Raw genomic sequence first — 27,993 nt, 5'->3', positions numbered from 1 at the left:
AGAGGGCCCAGAGGTAGCTCCCCAACTCTTCAGATCATGGTTTGGGAAACCCATCCCCTCACACAGGAAGATGCCACTCTGTTCTTCCATGCCTTTATTAGTGACAGCAATGGACAAGAACAATGCCAGGCATAACAGACACCCTGACCCAGCACTGGGGGTGGCAAGCAGGCCCTGTAGGGCCACTGGCACATCCAGCCCCAGTCCAAGATCCAGTCTACCCAGGCCATGTCCCCGAATGGGCAGGAGGCTGTCTGTCCAGTTTGTTTGTGTGGATCAGTCTGTCTGAGTGTCTGAGCCGCTGCCTGCAGGGCCCCCCCATCCTCGGCACGTGGTAGGGGCTGTTGGGAGCACAGCGTGGCATTCCCCGGTGGACCACTGGGCCCCGGTGCTGACCATGGGGGATAGGGCCAGGGACTGGAGGTGGCAGGGGGCCAGGCACAAAGTTCACTCCAGGGCCACATCCTACAAAAGAACCAGCCATTATCAGAGAGCGGGCTTCTGACCAGGTGAGCCCAGCTCTGCCTCCGGGCAGCTTTAATCCTCCAGGGTGAGCTTCTCTGGGCTTCTGTTTCCCCATCTACAAAATGGCAACACCACTTCCCCTACCTCCAAATCAGCAAATTATGACAATCAAAGAGTTGATTAACGAGTCTACAGATGTTGTTGTAGATCCAGCAGTGACTGAACCCAATCCTGGGGGCACAAGGAGCTACCCAACTCCTCTCAGTCCACCTGGGCACAGGAGGCTAGGCTGGGGAAGGTGCATAGGGAGGCTGGGAGAGGTGGGAGGGGAGACTGCGGAGGCACCTACCTAAGTGGGATGACATCGAGAAGTCTTCTGTTGAATTATAATTGAAGAATTCGTGGGGTGGGAAGGGCTGGCCTGGGAAAAAAGGGGTGTCCTGGGGCAGGGGTGGAAACAAGGGAGGTGGCGAGGGCTGAGGAATGGGGTAGGGGAAAGGCATGGGAGGGGGCAGGGGAGAGAGCTGGGGTGGGGGCAAGGCCAGCTGCTCCCCGAAGTCTGGGGGCTGCCCATGGCTCCCCTGGAACAGATGATCCGGCTCTCGCCAGTCCTCAATCCACGGGTCTAAGAACGGGATGGTTGTTTGTTTTAGGCCTGAGAGCCAGGCCACCCAAAATTCTGGTTGTCCACACTCTTAAACCTCTCTTCCCTCCTATTGGAGAAAAAGGCCACCAGGCGGGGGCACCCTCTGCTTCCTACCCCATCTTCCTCATTCTCTCTCATTTCAGGCCAAGCCCAGGGTATGTTTCTTCTTCCTTGCCTTTCTCAAAGTCACAGATCTGCCTTTGCTCTGACCTCATGCTCCCCTCTAGAGCCTTCTCCCTTTGTATGCCCGGTTCCTGTATCTGTAGCTTTTTCCTCTCCTAGTTCCTCCCCACAGACCAACAAATGAGCCTAAGAAGTCTTCTCTCTAGACACCACGAGACCCTGTCATGTTGTGGGTCTCACAACACACAGCACCTCAGAGGTCTGCCTGAACCAAACTCACCAGTCACATCCTCCCACCTCACTCTTCCTTTTCACATCCCTATTTCTGGACCTCCAAACTGAGTTCAGAAGACCTAAGCCACCACAAACTAGCCTTACAACCATTAGAGCACCCCTCTCTTCGCTGGGGATTAGTTCTCATCTAAAAAACAAGGAAACCCAACCATTATATAATCAAAGTCCTAATCCACCTCCTCAAGGCTCCGACTCCTGGCTACCAAGTCCTAGTTTACCTCCGTGACATTCCTGGCCTCTGTGTCCTCACACCCTCTAGTGCTGCTATAAACAGCCTTCTAACATGACTTGTGCCCCCAACTCAACAAACGCTACCCTGTAGGTACCATGTACATAGCAATTGTGCTAGACACCAAGGCCAAAAGGGATGAGCTGGCAACAAGGTAGGAACCTCGCCCTTTGAGGACATGATCCAGGGGGAAAGCAGACATGGAAACAATCAGCCACCATACTCCTTTTGAGAGCAAGCAAGAACTGAGAGGCCTGACAGCACCAGCTGAGGGGTTTCTTTGCTTCTGCAACATCGAATGACTGCCCTTCCTCCATTTCCGTCTTTCCACCCTCCTACCCCCATGCCTAGCTAGAAGTCCCCCCATTTCTTCCCTATTCATCTGTGGGATAGGGATCTTTTGACACGCTGCCTTACGTGCTCAAAGCTTACATGAACTCACGTACAGAGATGACTATATGCTAGACCATATGGAACCAGAACTTGGGTCAAAATGTTGCTTCCGTGATCTCACCCTCCCCAGGGGATGAGAAAGGTGCACTCAGGAGCCACAACAATCCTTCAAGAGGCCTCTACTCCCTGAGTACTCTGTCCTATTCTGTTTCTGAGCCCTATGCTCTAAGAACCCCCTCTGCATCACTCTCCTACTCCCTTGTGGTAGGGCTCACCAGACGGATAGTCACGCTTGGGAAGCTCCACGCCCCAGGCGTCGGCCACGTGGGTCAGAAGCAAGTGTGAGAGGTGGCGGTGTGCGTGTTGGTCCCAGTGGACACCGTCCCGGTGACGGTGCTGTACCGCATGCCGAAAATGAAAGTGGAGGTCGAGGACATCAAAGCAGTGGTCCCCGGCCAGTGTTGCACTGTAGAAGTTCCCTTCAACCACATCCCGCCGCAGAGACCCTGCCAGGGGCTGGAGCTGAGTAAGAAAGTGCAGCATCTAAGAGCCGCACAATGAAGCAGGGTCGGGAGGGAAGGCTCTCTGTCTACCAGTCAGCTGCCTCCTCCCCCATCCTGAAGGGCCTCAGTCACTTGCCTCTGGCAGAAGGAAACCCCCAGTGACACGCTCCCCCAAGGGCATGGCCATGTTCCACACCAGCAGGCACGAATCTGGCAACACCTGGTCCATGCGCACAAACACCCGCTCCAGGTTCTCCCGGTAGCTCTCCATCGAGCAGCGGCCATACCTGTCGGACAGCACATAGGGTGGGCAAGAGCACAGGGTGGATAGCCTCTGAGCCATACCTCCACCCCCAACCAGTATTTCCCTCTCCCCCCGCCCCAACCTGGAGAGATCCCAGAGGCAGGAGTTGATGATCACCAGGTCCGGGGCAGGCCCATATGTCAGCTCCTCCAGGACGCCCTCGAGGTACTCGGAGTAAACGCGGGTGAGGAAGTAGAAGCGCACAAGGTGGTGGCCAGAACCCGAGCAGAACTGGCGGACCTCCCGGTACTGCGTCCCGTTGTGTAGCTCGCCCAGCTGACCCCCAGCCACCAGCTGGTCCTGTTCAAAGCTCAGCTCCCCCTGCCCACCCCCCCACCCAGCTGGTCAGACCCATGCCAGGGAGGAAGACCCTGCCAGGCCAGGGTCTGTGCCCACCCACCACTGGCGTGGCTACCAAGCTTCCCTCACCTTGGCTTTCAACTGGGCGGCTGTGAGCAGTGAGTCCCTCTGGAGCAAGAGCACCAGGTCCTTGTACACAGCCCGCTGGACTGCAGGGAGACAGAGATCCTGAGGCTAAACAAGCCTCACCCCACCCTAGCTCCTCCTAAGTCCAGGCCTCCCATCTTCCCAAGGCTGGGGCTGCCCAACACCACCTCTGTGGAGCTCATTACAGAGGCAGGAGAAAAGGTGAGGTTAAAAAAATCCTGGTACTACCTCTGCCTCTGGCGGTGCACCACCCCCAACTTAGTACACAGTGGCCCAATCACCTGGCAGAAGTAAGTCGGCCAAGTCACCCAGGAGACAGACAACACAATCCACTGCTCCCATGAAGGAAAGTATGGGAGACTGTCAGGGAGGAAAATGCTGAGCAAGGATGGGGTAAAAAATGTGACAGACTACATCGGTCAGACACCTGTGGAAGATTGCATGGGGAAATAAAAAACAGAACACCTACTGGACTGGAAGAGACTAGGGGTCAGAAAAGAGATTTGGGATGGTGACAAAGGGTCCAGTCATAGAAAACAGACTGAAGATGCGGGGCTGGGTAGTGTGAACCTAGAGGGGCACTCACTTGAGTCCCCCAAGATGACCACGAACTTGTTGTGTAGCAGCTGCTGGACTTCCGAGGCCTGGAAGTGGACCATGGCGCTTCGCAGGGAGAGGCGCGGCTCCTCGTTCTCCAGACAGAAGACCATGCCGCCGCTGCCAATGACGGGCTGCGGGGAGAGGCCACTAAGCCGTGCGCGGGCGGGGACTCAGGACAGGTCGGCCCCAGGGCCCGCCCCGGGATAAATGAGACCTGCGCCGGCCCCTCCCGGGCTGCTCAGGGCTACGGAAGCGAGGTGGCGGCGGCACAGTGGGACCCATGGTGGCGCCTTGCCTCGGTCCCACTTGGCACCAGAGGCGGGGGGTCGCCAGCCCGCGGGCCACCAGGTCACCGAGGCGCTTCCCGCGCGGCGCCGCCCTGCGCCTCGCCACGTGCCCGCCGCCGCCCCGCGCATGCGCGCGCCCGCTAGCGCCAATTACCGAGTCCCGGGGCTCCGCACCGTTCACCCACGCCCGGGGCAGGCCCGCGCACCGCGCGCCTCGCCCTCTGGGGGCTCCGGGCCTAGCCTCATGTTCCCGCGCCCCGGGAGGCCAGTCGGTTCTGCACAGCCCGCGCCCGGCGGAACCCGTGCGTCCCGGTTAGCCGTCGGTGCGCAGCCCGGAGCCCAGCGCTCTCCATGCGTGCGTCGCGGCGGCCCCGACGGCGCCTCGGGCCTCGGAGCCCCGGGCGGCGACGCTCACAGCTTCCACTTCCGGTCACCCATGTCCCGCCCTGCGCGACCCCCGGCGCCCGAGGAGACAGGAAGGCGGCGGGGGCGGCCGCGGCGGGGGGCAGGGGCCCGGGCCGGGCCCACCCGGGCGGGCACGAGGCCCGGGTGTGGGCGGGGGCGCGGCGGCGGCCGAGTGCAGCTGCCCACAGTGGTGATGGCCGTGGCGGCATCCTCGCCACGTGACCCGGACGGGCGGAAGCGGAAGTGCCGGCCCGGAGCCCGTGCTAGGCGGGTGTCCCTTCGGCGCTGCCCAGCCGCCGCCTGCACCAGCCATGGACTGCTACACGGCGAACTGGAACCCGCTCGGGGATTCTGCTTTTTACCGGTGAGCCGCCCCGCCCTCCCGCCCACGGCCCGGCTTACCCCGCTCGCCCGCCGCCTTGAGTCTTCGGGCGGAGCCGGCGGCGCGCGCCCCCGTCACTGTGGGCGCTGGGGTCCGCCCCTCGCCGGCTCTCCCCCGGCGTCTACCACTTAACGCACAGCCGCCTAATGGCCAGGGGGCCGGGCCTTCCCCAGCTCCAGGAAGGAAACTGAGGCAGTCACACCGCGGTCACACGAGTAGGGGCAGAGCCCAAAGCCGAAGCTCAGATCTGTCAGCCTCCGAAAGGATGCTCAGATGCCACGTTGAGGGGACGGCCTGCGGGTGACAGCGAGTGTCCAGTCTCCTGCGGGGAAGTGCTGCCAAAGTCGGACTACAGGGGCGCTCCGCGGGAGGCGGGATCGCACGGCGGGTGGGGTAACAGCAAACTGGGAGAAGGGGGCGAATCCAGGGGCCCCGCGAGTGAGGACCCTCAGCTAGGGATAACCGTCTCACGGGAGTCGTAGAGTCCTAAACGATTGAAGTGTGTAAACCGATCACATCATTACCCTGACAAGGATTTTTCAGTGGCGTCGCTTCTTTGTAGGGTAACATACAAACTCCTATTGGAACATCTGTAAGTCAGCCTCTATTTATAGTCTCCAGCTCCGTCTGCCCCCCTCCTACCCAAGTCTTGCATTCTAGTTGCACAGAATTACAGGACCCCAGTACACCACGATGTTTCACGGCTTCCCATATTTGCATCCAGCCTGCAGTTCCTTCTGTGGGTACTGCCATTGCCCTCTATCTCACTGAAGAATTTTTGCTCATCTTTCAGGGCTTAGTTCAAGGGTTCTTTCTAAAATCTTCCCTGATCCATTTCCAGTAGAATCAGCTGACTTTCCTTTCGGCCTCATGGGCCCGGTGTTATGGTCTGTTATGAATAGCACAGTAGGGCAATATTTGCATAGGATTCTTCTGCTAAACTAAGTTCCTGGAGGGCCAAGACTATGTTTATCTATGTCCAATACATCTTTAGAACAGTGCCTGTTATGTAGTACTTGCCCAATACAATTTTAAAAATACTTTATTGGTGTCGACTAAAGGTTATGAAGATACTGCACTGGGGTCGTATTTCAATACAAAGTACTCTTTTGTGTTAGTGAAACTATACCATTGTTATTCACATGTTAAAACTTTTCAGTGTAATTTTTGATACACAGAATGTCAGCTCCTTTTTTTTTTTAAGATTTTTAAAATTTATTCATTTGAGAGAGAGAGCACAAGCAAAGGGAGAGGCAGAGGGATAGTGAGAAGCAGACTCCACGCTGAGCAGGGAGCCTGGACCTGGGGCTGGATCCCAGGACCCTGGAGATCATGGCCTGAGCCGAAGGCAGGCGCTTAACCATCTGAGCCACCCAGGCGCCCCAGAATGTCAGCTCTTAACATTCCAAGAAGGACAAATGCTTTTGTGGCGATTTTTAGAGATCTGTTGCATTTGTTGTTTATTCATAATTCTTACCTCTTATAAATATGCATATGAAATATGCAGTATGAAAAAAATGCAGAAATTTAATTAAAAAGCAGTAAGGTCAGTAGGAAGTAACAACGATTTCAACTGTTTTTGTGGAGAAGGTATGCCATTTGACAAAAGCAGCCATGTAACTTAGTGTTTCATACATCATACACTTTTAAAAATATGAACTTGTATTACTTTGGAAAATACATGTCGCCTACAAAAGTTTGTTAAACCAGAGAATGCTAAAGACGATTACCTCATTACCACAGAACTCCTGTTTCTCACATGCAGTCTTAGCTTTGTTGATACACCAGGGAAGTTTTGTTTTTTTTTTTTTTAAAGATTTTATTTATTTGAGAGAGAGAGAACGAGAGACAGAGAGCAGGAGAGGGAGGAGGGTCAGAGGGAGGAGAAGCAGACTCCCCGCCGAGCAGGGAGCCCGATGCGGGACTCGATCCGGGACTCCAGGATCATGACCTGAGCCGAAGGCAATCGCTTAACCGACTGAGCCACCCAGGTGCCCCCACCAGGGAAGTTTTAAATGAGTCTAAGTGTTGAGTGCATGCCACAGACATGACCTATCTGGCTAGCCATCTTACCTGTGGTGTGCTGCCAGAAAGAATAGAGGTCTAAGCCTTGCTGTGGAGGATGTATGATTTTCGATAATGGATGTTGAGCCGTTCTGTGTACTAGACACTATGTTAAGTATTTTATATGTATTAACTTGTTTGTCTCATGACCCCATGAGGTAGGTATCGTTATTAGCCCCATCTTACTAATAAGGAAACTGAGGCACAGAGAGGTTAGGTGGCCAGGTTACACAGCTGGTAAGTGGTGGAGCCAGGCTTTGAATCCAGTGTTCTTCTAGAACCTGTGTTAAAGCATAGGGTTTTTGGTTGTTGTTGTTTTAACAGGAAAATACAGCATATTCTAGCTTCGCCAGAGTGGAAATATTTTAAATGCAGCTATTTGGTTTTACTCATATTTGTGCATAGCTTTATGCCAGGACATGTTCCAATAAGTAAATGAATGATACAAGCATTGCATTTCGAGTCCTGTCTGCAGGACAGGATTCTTTTGTGTTGGAAGTAATGTTCTGGAAAGCTCACTGAATTTGGGAAGGGAAAGAGAGGGCATGGTTACTAGTTCTTATAGGGCTCCAGAATTTAAGCCATTTTTATCTTGAAAACCAAACTTGGATTAATCCTGTTTATTAATTTTGCCCAACCCTTTGCAGGGCTGAATGTGTATCAACCAATAAAGAGACATGGACCCTGTCTGCTCTCATAGAGCTTATAGCCAGCAGGAGAGACAGTTGATAACCATTAATGACTCAGTATTTGTTTAATCATAATCACTGTAAAGGAGAGCTATAAGGTCCTAAGAGAGTATAATAGACTGGGAGGTTAGAAGTAAAGAAGACTTAATGAAGGAAACAATAATGTCTCATCCAGGAGATGAGTAAACGTAGGTGCAGGGAGTGTGATGAAAAAGAGCATATACAAAGGTCCTGAGGCTGGAAAGACTAGGACACTCTCAATCATCTAAACAAAGAGAGCCAGTGTGGCTGGATTGCCAGGAGTGTATGTGTTTGTGTTTGTGTATGTGTGTGTAAATAAGTAAGTTCCTTTCGGAAGGAGCAAGCAATAGGCCAGGGAGAGGTTGATGATGGGGAACACTGGGGCAATAATGTTGGAAATAGAAGGGGATGCGTCAGAAGAGTTTTAGGGAACAAAATCAAAGGAGATTGTCATGGGTTGCACTGGGTAGGAAAGAGGTAGAGCAAGGAATTGAGAATGACTGGATTTTTGGCTTAAGATGAGAAAGGAGAGTGAGTTTTGTGGGGAAAGGGTTAGCTTGGTTTTGGACACATTGCTTCAGGTACTTTAGTAGAAACATCCCTTATGGTAAGGGAAAGGAGACAAGATACATTATGTACTCCTGAAACTGTTCTTAGAAGAGAGATTTGACTATTTTAGTAGGGGTTTTTTTTGGGGGGGGACATATAAACACAAACATTTTTTTTAAGATTTTATTTTTAAATAATCTCTACACCCAACATGGGGCTCAAACTTACACCCCCAAAAGCAAGAGTCACACGTTCTACTGACTGAGCCAGCCAGGTGTCCCTAAATCTGAACATTTAAAAAAAGTTGTGGTTAGGGGCGTCTGGGTGGCTCAGTCAGTTGGGCATCCAACTCTTGATTTCGCCTCAGGTCATGATCTCAGGGTTGTGAGATCAAGCCCCGTGTCGGGCTCCCTGCTCAGTGGGGAGTCTGCTTGAGATTCTCTCTCTCCCTCTCCCTCTGCCCCTCCCCCCAGAAATAAAAAATAAATCTTTAAAAATGGTGGTTAAATATACATAACATAAAATTCACTACCTTAGGGGCGCCTGGGTGGCTCAGTTGGCTAAGCGACTGCCTTCGGCTCAGGTCATGATCCTGGAGTCCCTGGATCGAGTCCCGCATCGGGCTCCCTGCTCGGCAGGGAGCCTGCTTCTGCCTCTGACCCTCCCCCCTCTCATGTGCTCTCTCTCTCTCATTCTCTCTGTCTCAAATAAATAAATAAAATCTTTAAAAAAAAAAAAAAATTCACTACCTTAACCTTCTAAAGGATAGTCCAGTAGTGTTAAGTATATTCATGTTGTGCAGTGAAATCTCCAGAACTTTTTCATCTTGCAAAGTTGAAATTCTATAACCATTAAATAATAACTCCCCATGTTCCCCTTCCCCCAGCCACCATTCTGTTTTCTGTTTCTATGAATTTGACTATGGTAGAGAGTGGAAGCATACAGTATTTGCCTTTTTGCGACTGGTTTATTTCACTTGGCATACTGTCCTGTCCTCAAGACTTACCCATATTGTAGCCTATGTTAAAATTTCATTCCTTCTTAAGGCTGAATAATATTGTACGTATATAACACATTTTATTTATGCAATATACCATCAATGGATACTTGGGTTACTTCTATCTCATGGCTATTATGAATAATGCTGCTATGAACCTGGGTGTACAAATGTCCCTTTGAGACTATTTTCAGTTCTTTTGGGTATATACCCTGAATAGAATTGCTGGATAACATGTAATTCTGTGTTTATTTATTTGAAGAACCATCAGACTCTTCCTTGGCAGCTACACCATTTTACATTCCACCAACAATGTACAGGAGTTCTTTAGTAGTATTTATTTTTATTTTTTAAAGACTTTATTTTTAAGTAATGTCTACAACGTGGGGCTCAAACTCACAACCCTAAGATCAAGAGTTGTACGCTCCACCAGCTGAGCCAGCCAGGCGCCCTGATAGTATTTATTTATTTATTTTTTAAAGATTTTATTTATTTATTTCACAGAGAGAAAGAGACAGCGAGAGCAGGAACACAAACAGGGGGAGTGGGAGAGGGAGAAGGAGGCTTCCTGCTGAGCAGGGAGCCCGATGTGGGGCTTGATTCCAGGATCCTGGGACCACAACCTGAGCTGAAGGCAGACGTTTAATGACTGAGCCACCCAGGTGCCCCAATAGTATTTATTTTTGAGGCAAATTGGAGTCATAGGATTTCAGGAGTGATGATGGGCTTTCTTGGACCTGAAGATTTTGGAATAGATTATTCCCCAAGGCTAGACCTGATGTGCCTCTCCCTCCCCAGTGGCCCAGTAGTCCAGCCTGGGTCCTGGAGGCAAAGGCTGGAGATCACCTATTTTCACACAAGGGCTCTTCTCACACTGTAGTGGAGCGTACTTTTCCAGAAATTCAGTTGCACAGCCACAGGGATTTCTTCAGTGTTTCCTGGAGGGGGCTGGTATCGAGGCTACGAGAAGCTGCTAGGTTTAGTGATTTCCTTGTATTGGAATCCAGGGTCTGTTTACTGCTGCTGAGATTTCCACTTCCAGGACCTGGAAGTAGAAGAGAAAGATATGACTGGCCTTCCTGATCGAAGGTATGGCTGTCCTTACAAGAGTCCACACCCCTAGGCTCTTCTGAGAGGCCGCCCTCCCTGCTGCCCTTCACTCTGCCTCTCCATACCCCATGCCACCCTTTGAGCACAGCTTGAGTCACTCAGCTGTCCCTGGGAAGCTTTCTTTACCTCAAAGGCCTGGGGAGGTAGTCCGTGTTTTGTTGCTCTTGACTCCCTGACCCTTACTCCTATCCCCCTTGGAGGGGCTCTGCCTCCTTCCCAGCCAGGTCTGTGCTGCCAACCTCCTGAACCACATCCCTCACTGACTGTTTGACTGGACGGCCTCCTGCGTATCCCAGCTCTTGCCACTTTCCAGAGTGACTTACGTGGCCACCTGTCTTCACGGTTCCCTGAGCTCTACTCAAGTGATTTTCTCTACATCAGCCACCCTCCACCCTGCACCTGTGCTCTTCCAGAATTGCTTCGCCTCTGAAACACTCAATTCAGGCAGCCCCCTGTCTGACCATAAGCTCCTGTCCTCACTGATACTCTGATACCTCCTGATACACCTGTCCTTCAACCTCACTGTCTGCATGCGGACAGAAACCTTCTCTTTCTGTCCGCATGCAGAGCCCACTTCTATAAATGTGTCCCTCCCTGTCCAGTTTGGAGTACACTCACAGTCAGTCATTTCAGTTTCTTGCCTTTCCCCTGACAACCTTGTTCCTTTGTCCTTTGGTTGCACCTGCCTGGCACGGAGCCACCTCCCAGTGCACCAAGCACTCACCGTCTCTCCCTGTGCCTAGGCTGCTGCTCAGTGCTGCCAGGCAGGCCACACACAGCCAGGTTGGGACTACAGCAGATCGATGCCCACCAGCCTCAACTGGGTCCTCAGTCTTTTTATGGGGGGTCAGCCTACACTCATCACGAGGCATTGTGTAATCTTTTAAAAGATTACACAAAGAAACAATTGAAATAATTCGGAAATACTGAAAATCATAGTCTCCCTGGCCTCTCCTCCCCAACAGTTGACTTCACCTTGTATTTCTGAGAGAACTGGAAGTCATCGAGAGAACTGGAAGTCCGCATAGAAGGCCTAGACTTTCCCCTACCAAACCTGACCCAGTGAGATGTGCCCCTGTCTCCCTGTCCTCCCAGAAACTATGTGCCGTCCACCCACACCCTCCTTCAGCTACAGTGTTTCTCCAGCTGTTGTCCAGGACCCCTTGCATCAAGATCACCTGAGATGGTGGCTAGGTGAAGCTTCCATAGCCAGACATTCTCCCTTATCTCTGGGATGGGTCCTAGAAATTTGATCTGTATCTCCCCATCCTAACAAAAAATAAACTCCCCCATTCCGCAGGTCCCTCCTCACCCCATTTTTCTCTACCCACTCCAGCCAAAGGTCCAAAGACCGCCATCTACATTTGCTTCTGTTTTCTCTCTTCCCACTGACCAGTCACTCTGGTCTGACCACCTTGTTCTTAGTGACATTCTGTCACTTCAGTGGACAGATCTCAGGCCTCATCTGAGCTTCACTCCCTGGAACACTGGATAAAGAGGAGTCCTCACTTCTTTCTTGGGAATTGAATTCAGCCTTCTACTAGGAACATTTTCAGGTGTACAACAAAGTACATCATCATCATTTGGGCTTAAAAATTGTTGTGTTGCAATCTTTGCTTCAGCACTTTGGAAGTTAAAATATTTTATTAAGAAAAAGTTCAGGGGCACCTGGGTGGCTCAGTTTGTTAAGTGGCTGCCTTCAGCTCAGGTCATGGTCCTAGGGTCCTGGGATTGAGCCCCGTGTTGGGCTCCCTGCTCAGCGAGAGTCTGCTTCTCCTCCCTCAGCCTGCTGCTCTGCCTGCTTGTGCGCTCTCTCTGTCAAATAAATAAACAAAATCTTAAAAAAAAAAAAAAGAAAAAGAAAAATTTCAAATATATGTAAACATAGTAAGAGTAATTTAGTGGACACTCATGTACTCCTCATCCAGCAGATCAACACTGTCATTTTCTTTTCATCTTTACCTTTCCCTCTTTTACACACTTTTTTGGGACTATTTAAAAGCTAACTCCAGACACATCTTTTTTTTTTTTTTTCCCAGACACATCTTTTCAATCAAATACTTTTTCTGGTGTATTTTATTTTTTTAAAAGATTTTATTTGGGGGGGTGGCTGGGTGGCTCAGTTGTTAAGCGTCTGCCTTTAGCTCAGGTCATGTTCCCCAGGGTCCTGGGATCGAGCCCCGCATCGGGCTCCCTGCTCAGCGGGGAGCCTGCTTCTCCCTCTCCCACTCCCCCTGCTTGTGTTCCCTCCATCGCTGTGTCTCTCTCTGTCAAATAAATAAATAAAATCTTAAAAAAACAAGAGGGGTGCCTGGGTGGCCCAGTTGGTTAAGCGACTGCCTTCAGCTCAGGTCATGATCCTGGAGTCCCAGGATCGAGTCCCGCATCAAGCTCCCAGCTCAGCAGGGAGTCTGCTTCTCCCTCTGATCCTCCTCCCTCTCATGCTCTCTATCTCTCATTCTTTCTCTCTCAAATAAATAAATAAAATCTTTAAAAAAAAAAAGATTTTAGGGACGCCTGGGTGGCTCAGTCGGTTAAGCGTCTGCCTTCAGCTCAGGTCATGATCCCAGGGTCCTGGGATCGAGTCCCGCATCGGGCTCCCTGCTCCGCGGGGAGCCTGCTTCTCCCTCTGCCTCTGCCTCTCTCTCTCTCTATCTCTCATGAATAAATAAATAAAATCTTTAAAAAAAAAAAAAGATTTTATTTGGGAGAGAGAGAGAGAGCTGCTTGGCGGGGGGTAGGGGGCAGAAGGGGAGGGAGAGAGACAAGCAGACTCTGCACTGAGCGTGGCTCGGGGCTGATCCCAAGACCCTGAGATCATGACCTGAGTTGAAACCAAGAGTCTGATGCTCAACTGAGCCACCCAGGCGCCCCTTTCTGTTGTATTTTAAAGTAAATGGCAGGGGTGCCTGACTGGCTCATTTGCTAGAGCATGCAACTCTTGATCTTAGTGTTATAAGTTAGAGCCCCACGTTGGGTGTGGAGATTATTTAAAAATAAAATCTTAAAAAAAAATAAATTACACAACATCAATGTGTATTACTTTTAAAAAATGACATTTTTTCCTATAAAAATGCAGTCTTTCCTATAAATCTGCAATACTCTTTTACACCTAACAAAGTTAACATTTAAAATCGTCTAACAACCAGTCCTTAATACTTCTCTAGTTGTCTTCAAAGTGTCTTTTTATAACCAGTTTGTTCAAATCAAGACCCAAACTAGAATTCCTCGTTTGTTTACCTCTCTTAAGTCTTTTGTAAACTTGAACATTACTATCCCCACTCCCGCCCTTACCTTTTGTTTTCATGACATTGACTTGTTTAAGAGATGAATAACTTTCTTGATTTGTCCCATTGCTTCCCTGTGGTGCCTTTGAACTTTATTCTCTATCATAGCCTGTATTTCCTGAAACTGTATATTAGATCTAGAGGCTTGAATAGATTTCAGGGTGAACATTTTTGGCAGAAACGTTTCATAGGTGATGCTGTGGTATTTATGCGGCATCACATCTGGAAGGATCTTACATCGGATTGCTCTCTATGAGCGAAGTTGCGATTGACCAGTGGGTTTGGATGCTGATGGCTACATCCTCCCTTGTAAAGTCATATGTAATCAACTTGCAGGCTTGTCCCTCCAGAAATGGTGCCATATTGGGACCAGATATTAGTCTCTGCTGTTGGCATATTAGCCACTCAGCAGTAGTGTTAACCAGGTCAGCCTTGGGGAGGGAGGCTCCCAAGACATCTACCCCAAGTGAGGTTATCACAGGGTTTTCAAGCAGCTGAAGGCTAGTCTCCTTGGACTGTTTTTAAGTTTCAGGATCCAAATTCTTGTCCTGATCAATGCTGTTAACTTTCACTTGAAAAATGGTGTGTTGGTGAATTCACCTGTTATAATTTAACAGCCCACGCAATTAAATTTTGTGTTCAGTTTTTAGCAGTAGCAGCTTTGTGGCTGTAAGAACTAAGAGATTCTTTTAGGGCTATCATGGAAGCTTTCTGCTTCTCAGAGCCATGACTTGAGCTGAAAGTTAATGGATCCAAGCTTGTCATTTTCTCTTAAATGTTCAAGTGCACTCAAAATGATCTAGCCCACGGTCAGGCACAGAAGTCACTCCTAAGGTACATGTTTGACTTGATATTTCATCACAGCAAACTGCAGGCTTGATTAATTGTGATGCTGCTGCATGAAGTAGGTGACTAGCATTCGTTTCCCATGACCGGGAGCTCAGTACTGCACTCAGGCCCAAGCACAAAACCAAACCAATCCCCAAATCTCATCTTTAGGGGGCTGTCTTCTGGACCACTCCCTGCCCCAAGTTTATATCAGTTTGGATCCAATCAGGAGACTTAAACTGAGAAAGTTTGATAAACATAAAGAATTATGAAACTGTGATAAAAGAGTAACTGTAAGATATAAGAAAATTTTGTATGATAACCTAGGGCTGAGGGAGAGCACCCGAGGAAAGACACACTTGGAAGGGAAGCCCCTCCCCACGCTGGGGTTCAGATCCTGATGGCGAAGATAAAATTGCAGGTCACTGGAAAGCAGAGTTCGCTGGTTTGCCTGGGCCAGAGCTGGTCCCCAGTTGCCGGGCAAGCAAGAAACAATGCTCTGGGGTTCAGAGGCAGGGGGACACAGGTGAGCTGCAGCTGGTGGCCAAGCGTGTGGGCATGCGATGGAATGGGGCTGCTGGTGCAGCCCGGAGCACGTGGTGTCTGTACGCTGAGCCACAAGCAGTAATTGGGTGCACAGGTGTGCAGAGGGGGGTGGTCCGTGGAAGGAGGAGAGCCAGGGGATGGGCATCTTGGCAGCCGAGGAGGTAGAGCCTGGTGTGAGCAGGAGGCTAGGAGTGTGGTGTCTCTCCAGGGAGCCATGGGAAGGTGATCACCATTCCAGGCGAACCTTTGAGGTTGCTGCTGCATAACTGAGAGATGTCCTCATACCCTGGCTGCTGGCCGGCTCTGCCCCGACTGGGAGCACTCAGAGAGCTCTTTCTTCCAGCAGGGTCCCTCCAGGCGCCCTCTACTGAGAAAGGTTAAGATCACACTCACGGTGAAGGAGAAAGGCGTAAAGAAATGCTGTTTGTTATCACAGTATTGGAGAGTGAATTTGGAGCTGAGTGGCAATAAATTGATAACTGGCATACTAGGTCGTGTGAACATCTATTTTCCCGTCAGATTCTCATGCAACAGTTTTAGTAACAAAATCTCAAAAAATGTGTATGTGTTATCAAAAATTCAAATAATGCAAAAGTCTAAAAATAAGCAGTCCTCCATCATCCCTCCATTCACCACCCTCCGCACAGGTAACCACTGTCTCTAGCTCAGTGCAGCTTCATGTCTCTGAGCGGTTTTTTTCTGTCTTTACACACACACATGTAGTTACACGTAAATATGCTTGTCAAAAATATGTGCTTAGTTTTTGTATAAAATAAATGGGTTCATATAGTTCCTATGGAGCTGCAGCTTTTTTTTTTTTTTTTTTTTTTTTTACTTAACAGGACATCTAGAGATCATTTCATGTCAGTACACGGACTCACCCTATCAGTGGCCACATAATATTCCCCAGAATGGGTATCCCATAGTTTATTTAACCAACCCCATGGTTAAAACCCCAGGAGGTTTTTCCAGGATTTGGGAGAGAACTATTTTATTTTTATTTTTTTATTTTTTTATTTTTTTTTTAAAGATTTTATTTATTTATTTGAGAGAGAATGAGAGAGAGAGAGCATGAGAGGGGGGAGGGTCAGAGGGAGAAGCAGACTCCCTGCCGAGCAGGGAGCCCGATGCGGGACTCGATCCTGGGACTCCAGGATCATGACCTGAGCCGAAGGCAGTCACTTAACCAACTGAGCCACCCAGGCGCCCAAGGGAGAGAACTATTTTAAATAGTGCTGCAATAAATTCATACCTTTGTGTACTTGTGCAAGTAGTTTTAGAAGTTAGACTCTTAGAAGGAAGTTGCTAAGTCAGAGGGTCTGCACATTTAAAAGTTGGATAAATAGCACTTCATTTTCTTCCATAAGGGCTGAACCAATTTATACACCCACCTAATATGTGTGAAAGTGTTCATTTTTCCACATCTTCAGCAATATTGGATGCTCTTATCCCCTTATTTTTTTGTCAGATAGCCAAAACATAAAAAATAATTTAAATTCATATTTACATAGTCATTAGGTATGTCTTCATATTCTTTGACTATTTTTCCATTGTGTTGTTTCCATTGGTGTAAAAAGGAGCTCTTTACATGGTCTCCATATTAACCCTTTGTTAGAAATGTTACAAATATCTTCTCATGTAGGTCACTTGACACGTATTCATTTTTATATTTTTATTTTTTTAAAGATTTTATTTATTTATCTGTCAGAGAGAGAGAGCACACACGCACAAGCAGGGGGAGCAGCAGGCAGAGGAAGAAGCAGGCTCCCTGCCTGCAGGGAACCTGATGCGGGACTTGATCCCAGGACCCTGAGATCATGACCTGAGCCGAAGGCAGGCGCTTCACCTTCGCCAACTGAGCCACCCAGTCACTCTTGTTTAGTTTCTAAATATTTTCACATAAGATAGTATGATTATAGCCCTTGGCCATTTTTCTTTTGGTTTTATTTTCATTTTTAAAAATTACTTAGAGCCAGGGCACCTGGGTGTCTCAGTCCATTGAGCATCTGCCTTTAGCTCAAGTCATGATGCCAGGGTCCTGGGATCAAGCCCCGAGGTGGGCTCCCTGTTCAACAGGGAGTCTGCTTCTCCTTCTCCCTCAGCCCCTCCTCCCTGCTTGTGTGCTCTCTCTCTCAAATGAATAAATAAAATCTTCTTTAAAAAATTTCTTAGAGCCTTTTGTATTTTTAAGAAAAGTACCTGCTTTTCACATGTGTCATATTTTTTCCCTTTTCATTATTTGTTTTCCTAGTTTGTTTTCCATGGATTTTTTTTAATGTGTAAAAGTTTTTTAATGTTAATCATTTTAATAAATAACCAGTAATGTGATTTAAAAACTCAAAGTCTCATTCTGTCCCTGTCCTTATTCAACTGATTCCACCCCCTCACCTACCAGTCACCAGTTACTAGATTCTTAGAAATCTTTCCAGAATTTCTTGTTTTTCAAATAGAAGCAAATACAAAACATACATATTGTTTTTACTCCTTTTTATATAGAAGTGTACAGAAGCCCCCTTTTTTTTTTTTAAAGATTTTATTTATTTATTTGACAGACACAGCGAGAGAGGGAACACAAGCAGGGGGAGTGGGAGAAGGAGAAGCAGGCTTCCCACTGAGCAGGCAGCCTGATGTGGGGCTCGATCCCAGGATTCTGGGATCATGACCTGAGCCGAAGGCAGACGCTTAACGACTGAGCCCACACCCAGGCGCCCCTAGAAGCCCTTTTTATTTAGACTCGTTCTTTTTCTGTGACTTCTGGGTTATATATCATGCTTAGAAATTGTTTCTCTTTTGAGAGTGTAAAAATAGCCAAGATTTGTTCTTATATGGCTTGATTTTTTTTTTAAAGATTTTATTTATTTATTTATTTGACAGAGAGAGACACAGCGAGAGAGGGAACACAAGCAGGGGGAGCAGGAGAGGGAGAAGCAGGCTTCCCACTGAGCAGGGAGCCTGATGTGGGGCTCAATCCCAGGACCCTGGGATCATGACCTGAGCCGAAGGCAGATGCTTTTTTTTTTTTTTTAAAGATTTTATTTATTTATTTGAGAGAGAGAATGAGCTAGAGAGAGCGAGCACATGAGAGTGGGGAGGGTCAGAGGGAGAAGCAGACTCCCTGCCGAGCAGGGAGCCCGATGCGGGACTCGATCCCGGGACTCCAGGATCATGACCTGAGCCGAAGGCAGTCGCTTAACCAACTGAGCCACCCAGGCGCCCCAGCCGAAGGCAGATGCTTAACAACCGAGCCACCCATGTGCCCTGGCTTGATTTTTTTTTTTTTTAACATTTAAATCTTGAATTCCATCTGGAAAATATTTTATTGTAGAGATTAAGTAATGAAATAGTGTTTATTGCAATTCTTCCCATATGGCCCATTGTCTCATTTCAAGTATCCATTTGCAGCAATCTGAAATGCCATCTTTATTACATGCTCAATTCCCAGTTCTTTTTCTGGCCTCTTCTTCCATCAATCTATTTGCTTATTCCTGTGCCAGAACAACAGTTTTAATTAACTTTAGTTTTATATTGTGTATTTGATATCTGACATATATCTGTTCTCTTATTTTCAAAATATTTTAAAATATTTTTCAGCATTTTCTGTTTAAAATGATTTTTTTTTTCTGCAAGTGAGATTTAGAATCCGTATGTGCTGGGACGCCTGGATAGCTCAGTCAGTTAAGCATCTGACTCTTGATCTCAGCTCAGTTCTCCATCTCAGGGTCATGATTTCAAGCCCTGCATTGGGCCCATGCCGGGTGTGGAGCCTATTTTTTTTTTTTAAAAAAGAATCAGTTTGTGCTTCCCCCACCCCCAAAGATGGGAGTGGGGTTTTTTTGTGTTTTTTTTTTTTTAATTTTATTTATTTATTTATTTGACAGAGAGAGAGAGACAGTGAGAGAGGGAACACAAGCAGGGGGAGTGGGAGAGGGAGAAGCAGGCTTCCCGCGGAGCAGGGAACCTGATGTGGGGCTCGATCCCAGGACCCTGGGATCATGACCTGTGCCAAAGGCAGACCCTTAACAACTGAGCCACCCAGGTGCCCCTGGGAGTGGTTTTTATTGGAGTTCTCATGCATTCATAGATCAGTTTGGAATGTTCCTCCAGGTTTTCTGTATCTTTGAGTAAACTGATTTGATTTGATTTTTTTAAAACTTTTTTTTTCTTTTTTTTTTAAAGATTTTATTTATTTTTGAGAGAGAGAGAGAACGAGCACAAATACAAGCAGGGGGAGGGATAGAAGGAGAAGCAGACTCCCAGCTGAGCAGGGAGCCCGATGAGGGACTCAATCCCAGGACCCTAAGATCATGACCTGAGCCACCTAGATGTCCCTCTTTCAAGTTTTTTTTTTTTTAAAGATTTTATTTATTGGGGCGCCTGGGTGGCTCAGTTGTTAAGCATCTGCCTTCAGCTCAGGTCATGATCCCAGGGTCCTGGGATCGAGCCCCACATTGGGCTCCCTGCTCCGCTGGAAGCCTGCTTTTCCCTCTCCCACTCCCCCTGCTTATGTTCCCTCTCTCGCTGTATCTCTCTCTGTCAAATAAATAAAATCTTTAAAAAAAAAAAGATTTTATTTATTTATTTGAGATAGAGAGAATGAGAGAAAGAGAGAGCACATGAGAGGGGGGAGGGTCAGAGGACGAAGCAGACTCCCTGCCGAGCAGGGAGCCCGATGCGGGACTCGATCCTGGGACTCCAGGATCATGACCTGAGCCGAAGACAGTCGCTTAACCAACTGAGCCACCCAGGCGCCCCCCTCTTTCAAGTTTTTATTTAAATTCCAGTTCATTATCATACAGTGTAATGTTAGTTTCAGGTATAGAATTTAGTGATTGGTCACTACAGAAAACGCCTGGTGCCCATCTCAGCAGTGCCCTCCTTAATTCCCATCACCTATTTAACCAACCCCCCCACCCCAGCCCCACCCCCCGCCCTCTCCCCTCCCATCACCCTCAGTTTGTTCTCTATAGTTAAGAGTCTGTTTCCTGGGTCACTTCTCTTTCCGCCCACCCCATGGTTGTATTTTGTAAAAACTTTTGTTAGGTTCATTCTTGTTTTTATTTTTTATTATTTGTTTATATATATATATAATATATTTATTATTATTATCTTGTTTCTATTATTTTATTTTATTATCTCTTCTTTTATTGCCATCATGATTAGGGTCTTTTAAAGTCATATTCTAATTGATTCTTGCTATGATATATAAAATTTATCAGTATAGAAAATATGTAGGTTTTTGTTGATCACTCTCCTGAGCTCTTTTGTTCATTATTCCATAGCCTGCTTTGGATTTTCTAAGTAGACAATCACATTATTTGTGAATAGCAGCAAACTCACTCCTTCTCCGAAATATAAACCTCTTTTTATTTTTTTTCTTAAATTATTTTGCTAGAACCCCAAGAAGAATGTCAAATAGAAGATAATGGTAGGCATCTTTCTGATTCTTATCAGGAAGGCTCCGGAAATGATACTGGAGGAAACACTCCCCTTAAACACTGCTTTCTCTTGGCTTCCTGGGATAAGGCCCACTCCTTTTCCGTCCCCTTGTCCCCACCTCCAGCCTTCAAATGATGGCATGCCTCAGGCCTCCTACTCCATCTTCATGCCACACACACTCTTGGCGACCCACGCCCATCTCAGATTGCAGTCATCTCGTGCCAGCTTGTGATTTCTGTTACTCCCATAAGCTGAGCATTCAGAGATTGACATCTCTATCCCAGGACTCTGTCCCCCCAGCTCTGGAGTCACTGAAGAACTCCTCTGGGATTTCTTTCAAGTACTGCTAACTAAGTGCCTCTAAAATGGAGATCATTATCGGCAAGCGTTGAGGGGGACCCCTGGCTGGACAACCTGCTTTGGTGTTAAAAACCAGAAATAGAAGAAAGGTTGCCTGCCCTGAGAGACCCCCCTAGAGGGTCTGATTTCCTGCTAATGGAGGCCCAAGCCAGCCACCGCACCCTAGTCCTACCTTAGTTTATGCCCTGGATATTGACCAAGTAGCCTGTCTCTTGTGCCAGGAGCTCCTGCCATCCTCGGACACTTGCCCAACGAACCACGTCCTGCCCTGCCAACAGCCTCTGCTCCATCACCTGCTGTCCCTAAGCATGCATGTGGTCAGTTGCCCGAGCTGTTTCTAGTCATTGCCCTCTCCCACCTGTGGGGGGCCTTGCCTGCCCTGTGAAGGACAAATGGAGGCTTTAGGGGTTCCTCTGGGCTCAATCCATCTGGACGCAGGGTCATGAGGAGGCTAATTTCTGCTTGCCTCTGTGTGGGCAGGAAGTATGAGCTGTACAGCATGGACTGGGACCTGAAGGAGGAACTCAGGGACTGCCTGGTAGCCGCTGCGCCCTATGGGGGCCCCATTGGTATGTCACCCCTCTGCCACTGCATATTCTGGGACAATGGGGTGAACTCAAGGTGCATGATGCCTGGAGTCCTTGCTGTCAGGTGGTTCTTGCTAACGTGGCCACCCCTCTTCCCCCCCATTTCTCACCCCCTGCTAAGATGCTTTAAATTTTGGTTCTGAAGCTTGCTTCATATGGGGTGGGCCTGGGGAACTGGACAGAAAATCTCTTCTTCAACTACAGCACTGTTGAGGAACCCGTGGCGGAAGGAGAAGGCGGCCAGCATACGGCCAGTGCTTGAGATCTTCTCTGCCTCTGGCCTGCCTCTGGCCAGTCTACTGGTGAGCACCCCTGATCCCCCCCTGGGGGCTAGGCTGGGTCTGTGTCCCAAGGACAGCCTCAGGAACCTCCGTCTCCTCTGCAGTGGAAGAGTGGGCCCGTGGTGTCCCTAGGCTGGTCAGCTGAGGAGGAGCTGCTCTGCGTGCAGGAAGATGGTGTAGTGCTGGTCTATGGGCTTCATGGCGACTTCCGGAGACACTTCAGCATGGGCAATGTAGGGACTGCAGGGGACTGGGGAAAGGGATGGAGTCTGGGACTCTGGCTCCCTCAACTCATGGCCCCTCTCCCCAGGAGGTGCTCCAGAACCGGGTCCTAGACGCCCGGATCTTCCATACTGAGTTTGGTTCGGGGGTGGCCATCCTCACTGGGGCCCACCGCTTTACGCTCAGCGCCAATGTGGGTGATCTCAAACTTCGCCGGATGCCGGAGGTGCCGGGTGAGCCCTGGTATTCCTGAGACAGACATTCAGCGCCCACAGACGTGCCTCCAGACCCGGGGGGTGGGGGGGTCCAGCAAGAGAGGCAGAAGCTGTGGGCTCTGGTTGTCCTGAAGTTGTCCCCTTCCCCGGCCGCAGGTCTGCAGAGTGCACCCTCGTGTTGGACCACACTGTGCCAGGACCGAGTTGCACACATTCTTCTGGCCGTGGGGCCTGATCTTTACCTCCTTGACCATGCAGCCTGCTCGGCAGTGGTGAGGGCCCTGAGTGGGAGTGAAATGGAAGGAAGGGAGTGAGGGAGGCAGTGGGGGAAGCTCCGAGAAAACATCTGGTGTCCTCCCTGGCCTGTCCCAGACGCCCCCTGGCCTGGCCCCCGGAGTGAGCAGTTTCCTGCAGATGGCAGTCTCCTTCACCTACCGCCATCTGGCACTCTTCACAGACACAGGCTACATCTGGATGGGGACGGCATCACTCAAGGTGTGATCCTGGGACAACGTGGGGGCACGCTACCTTGTCCAGGAAAGATCTGTTAGCAGTAGGGGAAGGGCTTTTTAACCAGACTGGTGACTACCGGGACAGGGCCATGATGTTCCCTGCACCCTTTCAGGAGAAGCTGTGTGAGTTCAACTGCAACATCCGGGCCCCCCCCAAGCAGATGGTCTGGTGAGGATGGGGGTCTTATGTTGGGGGTGGGCGCAGCCTTGTTTCCTGGGACACCTTCATTCATCTTGTCTAATGGCCAAGCCAGGTGGAGCTTGCATTTTATCATCTCTGCCAGTGCATACTTGAGGGAAACCCCTGTCCCCTTGTGGGCCCCAGATGCCCCTGGGAGCTGACAGCACAGGGGGAGAGGGGAGCAGATGTTGGTCAGAGGAACGGGATAAGGGGTAGCACACATGTTCAGGGCTGTCCCAACGCCGGCTGTAAGCAGTGATGTGGGAAGGTAGGAGACGTGTCTGTGGGCCCAGGGTCCTGTATGTGTCCCAGATTGTGTGATGTTGCCCACAGGTGCAGCCGTCCTCGGAGCAAAGAGAGGGCTGTCGTGGTGGCCTGGGAGAGGCGGCTAATGGTGGTGGGTGACGCACCTGAGAGCATCCAGTATCCTTGGAGGGCTGCCTGCAGGGGAGTGGGAGGGGAAAGGAGGAGAGGGAGGGTCACCTGCCCCGCCCCATTTCTGGGTATTCTTGGGAACCTTGACCAAGCTCGGGTTTGTGCTGGATGAAGATTCCTACCTGGTGCCTGAGCTGGATGGGGTCCGCATCTTCTCTTGTAGCACCCACGAGTTCCTGCATGAGGTTCCAGGTGAGGCCCTCACAGGATACCATGGGACCCAGGGCAGGATCAGGGCATTGAGGCAGTGCTGAGGATTCCCTGCCCTCCCAACACTCACCAACACTTTCTCCTAGTGGCCAGCGAGGAGATCTTCAAAATTGCCTCGATGGCCCCTGGAGCACTGTTGTTGGAGGCCCAGAAAGAGTACGAGGTAAAGCCCTAGGCTTCTTCCTGGATCCCAGGATGTTCTTCTCCTTCCCCTTCCTAATTGGCTCAGCCCCATGCCCCTGGCTGGGCAAGGTAGACTCAGCCAGGTGCCACTTGTCAAGAGAGGAATCCAGGCAGGACACTGGGCTGGGGAGAGCCAGCTCAGGTAGACTGAAGTGACATGGTGTCCTCCCTGTGGTGATGGGGAGGTGCAGGGAACCCCTACTATGCCCAGCCCAGGCACCAGTCCGGGCTACCATCAAGGCTCCTTGCCAGCAATTGTGGCGGATATGGCAGGGGATGTATGGGTACCTTGGGTAGACTGTGGGCTAAGGGAGTTTGGGCTTTGGCCTCTGCAGCCCCTCCATACCAGCCCATTTGAACCACAGCCCAGAGGTGTGGGGGGACCAGACATGGGGGTGTTCTCTATCATATCACCCCATCCCTGGCACCCTCCCCCACCCCCTAGAAAGAGAGCCAGAAGGCAGATGAGTACCTACGGGAGATCCAGGAGCTGGGGCAGCTGACCCAGGCCGTGCAGCAGTGCATCGAGGCTGCGGGACATGAGCATCGGCCAGACATGCAGAAGAGTCTGCTCAGGGTTGGTCTGGCCAGAGTGGCTGGGTGGTGGGTGCTGGGCGGGGCGGGTGCCCTAGAAGGAGGGGTGGGGCGACCGGTAAGATCTCCTCTGTTGCCCTCTGGCTCTTCTCAGGCGGCCTCCTTTGGAAAGTGTTTCCTCGACAGATTTCCACCTGACAGCTTCGTGCGCATGTGTCAGGACCTGCGTGTGCTGAATGCCATTCGGGACTACCACATTGGGATCCCTCTCACTTATAGCCAGTATCCTCAAACGAGCTGCGAGGATGTTTACGGTCAGTGGCGGTGGGGGAAGGGGATGGGGCTGAAGACGCTGCCTGCAAGTCCTTGGCAAATAGGGCTCATACCCCAGCTGGATCCTTAACCAGGTAAAATGCAGATACAAGCAGCTCACCATCCAGGTGCTGCTGGACAGGTACAGTAAGCCCCAGGGTTGTGGGAGGAGGGCTCTTTGTGGGCAGGTGGTACGGCCCCTGCTGGCTTCTTGTGGTCACTGCTCACCCATTTCTTTGGGAGCTGGGAGGCCCGAGTTATAGGCTGGGGCCACTCTGCCCTCTCTTTCTGTCCCACCTCACCCCCATATGTTTTATCCCCTTGCCTGCCAGGCTGGTGTTGAGGAGGCTTTACCCCCTGGCGATCCAGATCTGTGAGTACCTGCGCCTTCCTGAAGTGCAGGGCGTCAGCAGGATCCTGGCCCACTGGGCCTGCTACAAGGTGAGGACGTAGGGTGAGCTTCAAAGTCATTTAGAGGATTCCAGGCCCCCATGGGCTGTGGGAAATACGAAGTGTAGAGCTGAAGGGGGAAGTCCTGATCCAGGGCCAGTGTGGGCAGGGGGGTGAAGGGTGAGATCCAGGTGTGTGTGACAACCACCCTCTATCTGCAGGTGCAACAGAAGGATGTGTCCGACGAGGATGTTGCTCGGGCCATTAACCAGAAGCTGGGAGACACACCAGGCGTCTCTTACTCCGACATTGCTGCGCGGGCCTATGGCTGTGGCCGCACGGAGCTGGCCATCAAGGTGTGGGTGCCCAGCCCTCCCCAGATGCTCTGACACTGGTATTTGAGGCCCCCAGTCCAGCTCCTTCTCTCTGTGCCTTTCTCCCCACCCCATAGCTGCTGGAGTATGAGCCACGCTCTGGGGAGCAGGTACCCCTTCTCCTAAAGATGAAGAGAAGCAAACTGGCACTGAGCAAGGCCATCGAGAGTGGAGACACTGATCTGGGTGAGCAGGGTTTGAGAGAGGGCAAGGCTGGGACCCCTGGGCTAAGCACGGGGCCGGGCCAAAGTCCCCACACCACCTTATCGTTCCTTAGTGTTCACGGTGTTGCTGCACCTGAAGAATGAGCTAAACCGAGGAGACTTTTTCATGACTCTTCGGAACCAGCCCATGGCCCTGAGTTTGTACCGACAGGTGTGTGCCCTGGGCAGGGGTGGGGCTGGAATCTCCTGAGCCCCTGAGCTGGCCTTGCTGACTGACTGCCTGTCCATGGCCCCAGTTCTGTAAGCATCAGGAGCTAGAGACACTGAAGGACCTTTACAATCAGGATGACAACCACCAGGAGCTGGGCAGCTTCCACATCCGAGCCAGCTATGCTGCAGAGGAGGTCTGAGGTCCACAGAGTGGGTGGGGCCTGTGGGCTGGGCTGCTGGTGGGGCTCCTTCTCCAGGCATCTGGGCCTCCTATCTGGTACACACCCCAACTGGTCCTCACTGTTTCGGGAGAGTCTGAGAAGATATGAAGCCAGGATGGTGGTCGGTCCCGGGGGAGCCCGCCTCCCCACTAGGGACACTGGGGTGGTGCCCCCAGCGGCTAAAGCTGGCCCTGGCGACCCTGGGCGCAGGGACCGGGGAGAGAAGTGTAGCCCGAGTAGGGAAGGCTGATGTCCTTGGTGCTGTGAGTTCAGGCTTCCCTGCTTGCCCCTGTAGCGTATCGAGGGGCGAGTCGCGGCTCTGCAGATGGCAGCTGACGCCTTCTACAAGGCCAAGAATGAGTTCGCAGCCAAGGTTTGCCTTACTCTTTTCTGAGGACCTCCTCTGCTCCGGTCTTGCCTCCTTGTCCCTTGGCCCCGTCCGACCCCATCTGGCCTCATCTCTACCTCAGGCCACGGAGGATCAAATGCGGCTCCTGCGGCTGCAGCGGCGCCTGGAAGATGAGCTGGGGGGCCACTTCGTGGACCTGTCTCTGCACGACACGGTCACCACCCTCGTCCTCGGCGGCCACAGCAAGCGCACAGAGCAGCTGGCACGTGACTTCCGCATTCCGGACAAGAGGTAGGTGAGGCTTGGGCCGCGGGTAGGTCCTGGGACCGCCCTCCGGCCCCGCAACACCTGCGAGCCCAGCTTCCCTGCAGGCTCTGGTGGCTGAAGCTGACCGCCCTGGCGGATCTGGAAGACTGGGAGGAGCTAGAGAAGTTTTCTAAGAGCAAGAAATCGCCCATTGGCTACCTGGTGAGGCAGGGGCCCTGCGTGGACCCCACGCCCAGGGGTGTAGTCCTGGGGAGGGGACCAGGCCCAGAGACAGGCAGATGGCCCATTCCTGCATCTATTCAGCCCTCCCACATAGTTAACACACTCGTGGGCTAGGTCTGTGGGCAAGTGGGCCCGAGTTAGCCCACAGATGTTGGCCAGAGAAGGAATGAGCTGCTCTCCTCAAGGAGGCCCACTGTGGGCACCGTGTGCCGAAGGGAAAGTCTCATGGAAGTAGGGCGTGGAAGGGCACTGAGGGGGGCATGTTCGGGAGGCAGTGGACGAGACCAAGGGGGATTGTTTTCTGTGGCAGGTGGTTCAGTGGTGTGTCGGATAGGTGGGATAAGGGCAGCCGTGAGAGAAAACACAGGCCCTGAGAAGGCAAGGGACTCCTATTGCGAGAGGGTAGCCTCAGATGGTGGAGTGGCAGCATGGACAAGGCTCTAACAGATCTGTGGTATAGGTGGTTCCTGCCCTGAGGCTGCAGAGATCACAACTGTTGTATGTGTGTCAGGGCGGGGGTGGGGCGAGATTATGCACACTGAAGGGCGTATGAAATACACAGGGACCATGCGTCCGTGGGGCTTTTGCTCATAAGAGAGAGGACAGGAAGGCGCTGCCTTATCTTCTCCTTCTCCCCAACTTCTCCTAAGCCCTTTGTCGAGATCTGCATGAAACAACACAACAAATATGAGGCCAAGAAGTATGCCTCCCGCGTGGGTCCTGAGCAGAAGGTCAAGGCCTTGCTTCTCGTTGGGTGCGTCGGCTGAGAGCCCTGTGGGTGCTGGGTGGCTGAGCCAGGGTGCTGATGAGGGGCACGGTCTGTGCCCTTGGGCAGCCTGACACCTTCTCCCCTCCTCCTCAAACCACAGGGATGTGGCTCAGGCCGCAGATGTGGCCATTGAGCACCGGAACGAAGCAGAGCTGACTCTTGTGTTGTCCCACTGCACTGGAACGGCAGACGCGGCCACGGCCGACAAGATTCAGCGGGCTAGGGCACAAGCCCAGAAGAAGTGAAGGGCTCACCCTCTACGTCACCCTGCGCTCTAGGCTTGGCAGAAGCGTCACTGCTTATCCAGCTTCTTTAGAGCTGAGCTAAACCTAGGAGCTGGGGTGGGGTGGGAGCCGGGGGTCTGATTGTAAATAAAGTTGGGACATTTTA

The 27,993-nt window shown here is 50.9% G+C and overlaps 2 protein-coding genes across 14 annotated transcripts; one reads left to right on the top strand and one right to left on the bottom strand.

The window, feature by feature from the left end:
- Positions 1–57: 57 nt before the first annotated feature.
- PCED1A (PC-esterase domain containing 1A) lies at positions 58–5,246 on the bottom strand. Of its 8 annotated transcripts, none has more exons than XM_064572913.1 (8): positions 5,099–5,246; positions 3,991–4,135; positions 3,387–3,466; positions 3,040–3,278; positions 2,790–2,940; positions 2,426–2,693; positions 815–1,090; positions 58–465 (listed from the first exon to the last, which is right to left on the bottom strand). In XM_064572913.1, the coding sequence occupies exons 2-8, from the start codon at positions 4,112–4,114 to the stop codon at positions 218–220; spliced, it is 1,386 nt and encodes a 461-aa protein (XP_064428983.1). In that variant the 5' UTR covers positions 4,115–4,135; positions 5,099–5,246; the 3' UTR covers positions 58–217. The 8 variants fall into 8 exon arrangements, with proteins under 8 accessions (XP_064428983.1, XP_045741473.1, XP_045741476.1 ...); XM_045885517.3 differs by lacking the exon at positions 5,099–5,246 and adding an exon at positions 4,446–4,580; XM_045885520.3 differs by lacking the exon at positions 5,099–5,246 and adding an exon at positions 4,446–4,580 and having other exon boundaries at positions 815–886.
- VPS16 (VPS16 core subunit of CORVET and HOPS complexes) lies at positions 4,919–27,993 on the top strand. Of its 6 annotated transcripts, none has more exons than XM_064572909.1 (25): positions 4,919–5,060; positions 21,187–21,282; positions 21,446–21,534; positions 21,757–21,854; positions 21,938–22,066; positions 22,144–22,288; positions 22,427–22,542; positions 22,643–22,765; positions 22,896–22,951; positions 23,297–23,388; positions 23,498–23,590; positions 23,695–23,771; positions 24,237–24,368; positions 24,480–24,607; positions 24,744–24,779; positions 24,970–25,078; positions 25,249–25,383; positions 25,479–25,587; positions 25,679–25,776; positions 25,862–25,969; positions 26,292–26,369; positions 26,467–26,636; positions 26,717–26,813; positions 27,485–27,588; positions 27,704–27,993. In XM_064572909.1, exons 2-25 carry the CDS (start codon positions 21,278–21,280, stop codon positions 27,846–27,848), a joined length of 2,472 nt encoding a protein of 823 aa, XP_064428979.1. In that variant the 5' UTR covers positions 4,919–5,060; positions 21,187–21,277; the 3' UTR covers positions 27,849–27,993. The 6 variants fall into 6 exon arrangements, 5 of the variants coding, with proteins under 5 accessions (XP_064428979.1, XP_054366005.1, XP_064428982.1 ...); XM_064572908.1 differs by lacking the exon at positions 21,187–21,282 and adding an exon at positions 10,406–10,487 and having other exon boundaries at positions 4,924–5,060; XM_054510030.2 differs by lacking the exon at positions 21,187–21,282.

This window comes from Mirounga angustirostris, unplaced genomic scaffold (genome assembly GCF_029215605.1).
Source record: "Mirounga angustirostris isolate CCGP_5_RB_7025 unplaced genomic scaffold, mMirAng1.0.hap1 SCAF_10, whole genome shotgun sequence".
NCBI classification, from domain to species: domain Eukaryota; kingdom Metazoa; phylum Chordata; class Mammalia; order Carnivora; family Phocidae; genus Mirounga; species Mirounga angustirostris.
Note: the sequence above shows the minus strand (reverse complement) of the source record. Positions and strands in the feature narration are given on the sequence as shown.

What these genes read in the sequence shown, in the direction of transcription:
- PCED1A (XM_064572913.1), bottom strand. Translation starts at nt 4,114, where the DNA reads ATGGTCTTCTGTCTGGAGAACGAGGAGCCGCGCCTCTCCCTGCGAAGC. An exon ending in TGCCTCTGGGATCTCTCCAG is followed by an intron (nt 2,941 to 3,039) that starts GTTGGGGCGGGG and finishes GCTGTCCGACAG; the next exon opens with GTATGGCCGCTGCTCGATGG. An exon ending in GGGGTTTCCTTCTGCCAGAG is followed by an intron (nt 2,694 to 2,789) that starts GCAAGTGACTGA and finishes TGCGGCTCTTAG; the next exon opens with ATGCTGCACTTTCTTACTCA.
- VPS16 (XM_054510030.2), top strand. Translation starts at nt 5,008, where the DNA reads ATGGACTGCTACACGGCGAACTGGAACCCGCTCGGGGATTCTGCTTTT. An exon ending in GTTCCTGCATGAGGTTCCAG is followed by an intron (nt 23,591 to 23,694) that starts GTGAGGCCCTCA and finishes ACTTTCTCCTAG; the next exon opens with TGGCCAGCGAGGAGATCTTC. An exon ending in AATCGCCCATTGGCTACCTG is followed by an intron (nt 26,814 to 27,484) that starts GTGAGGCAGGGG and finishes ACTTCTCCTAAG; the next exon opens with CCCTTTGTCGAGATCTGCAT.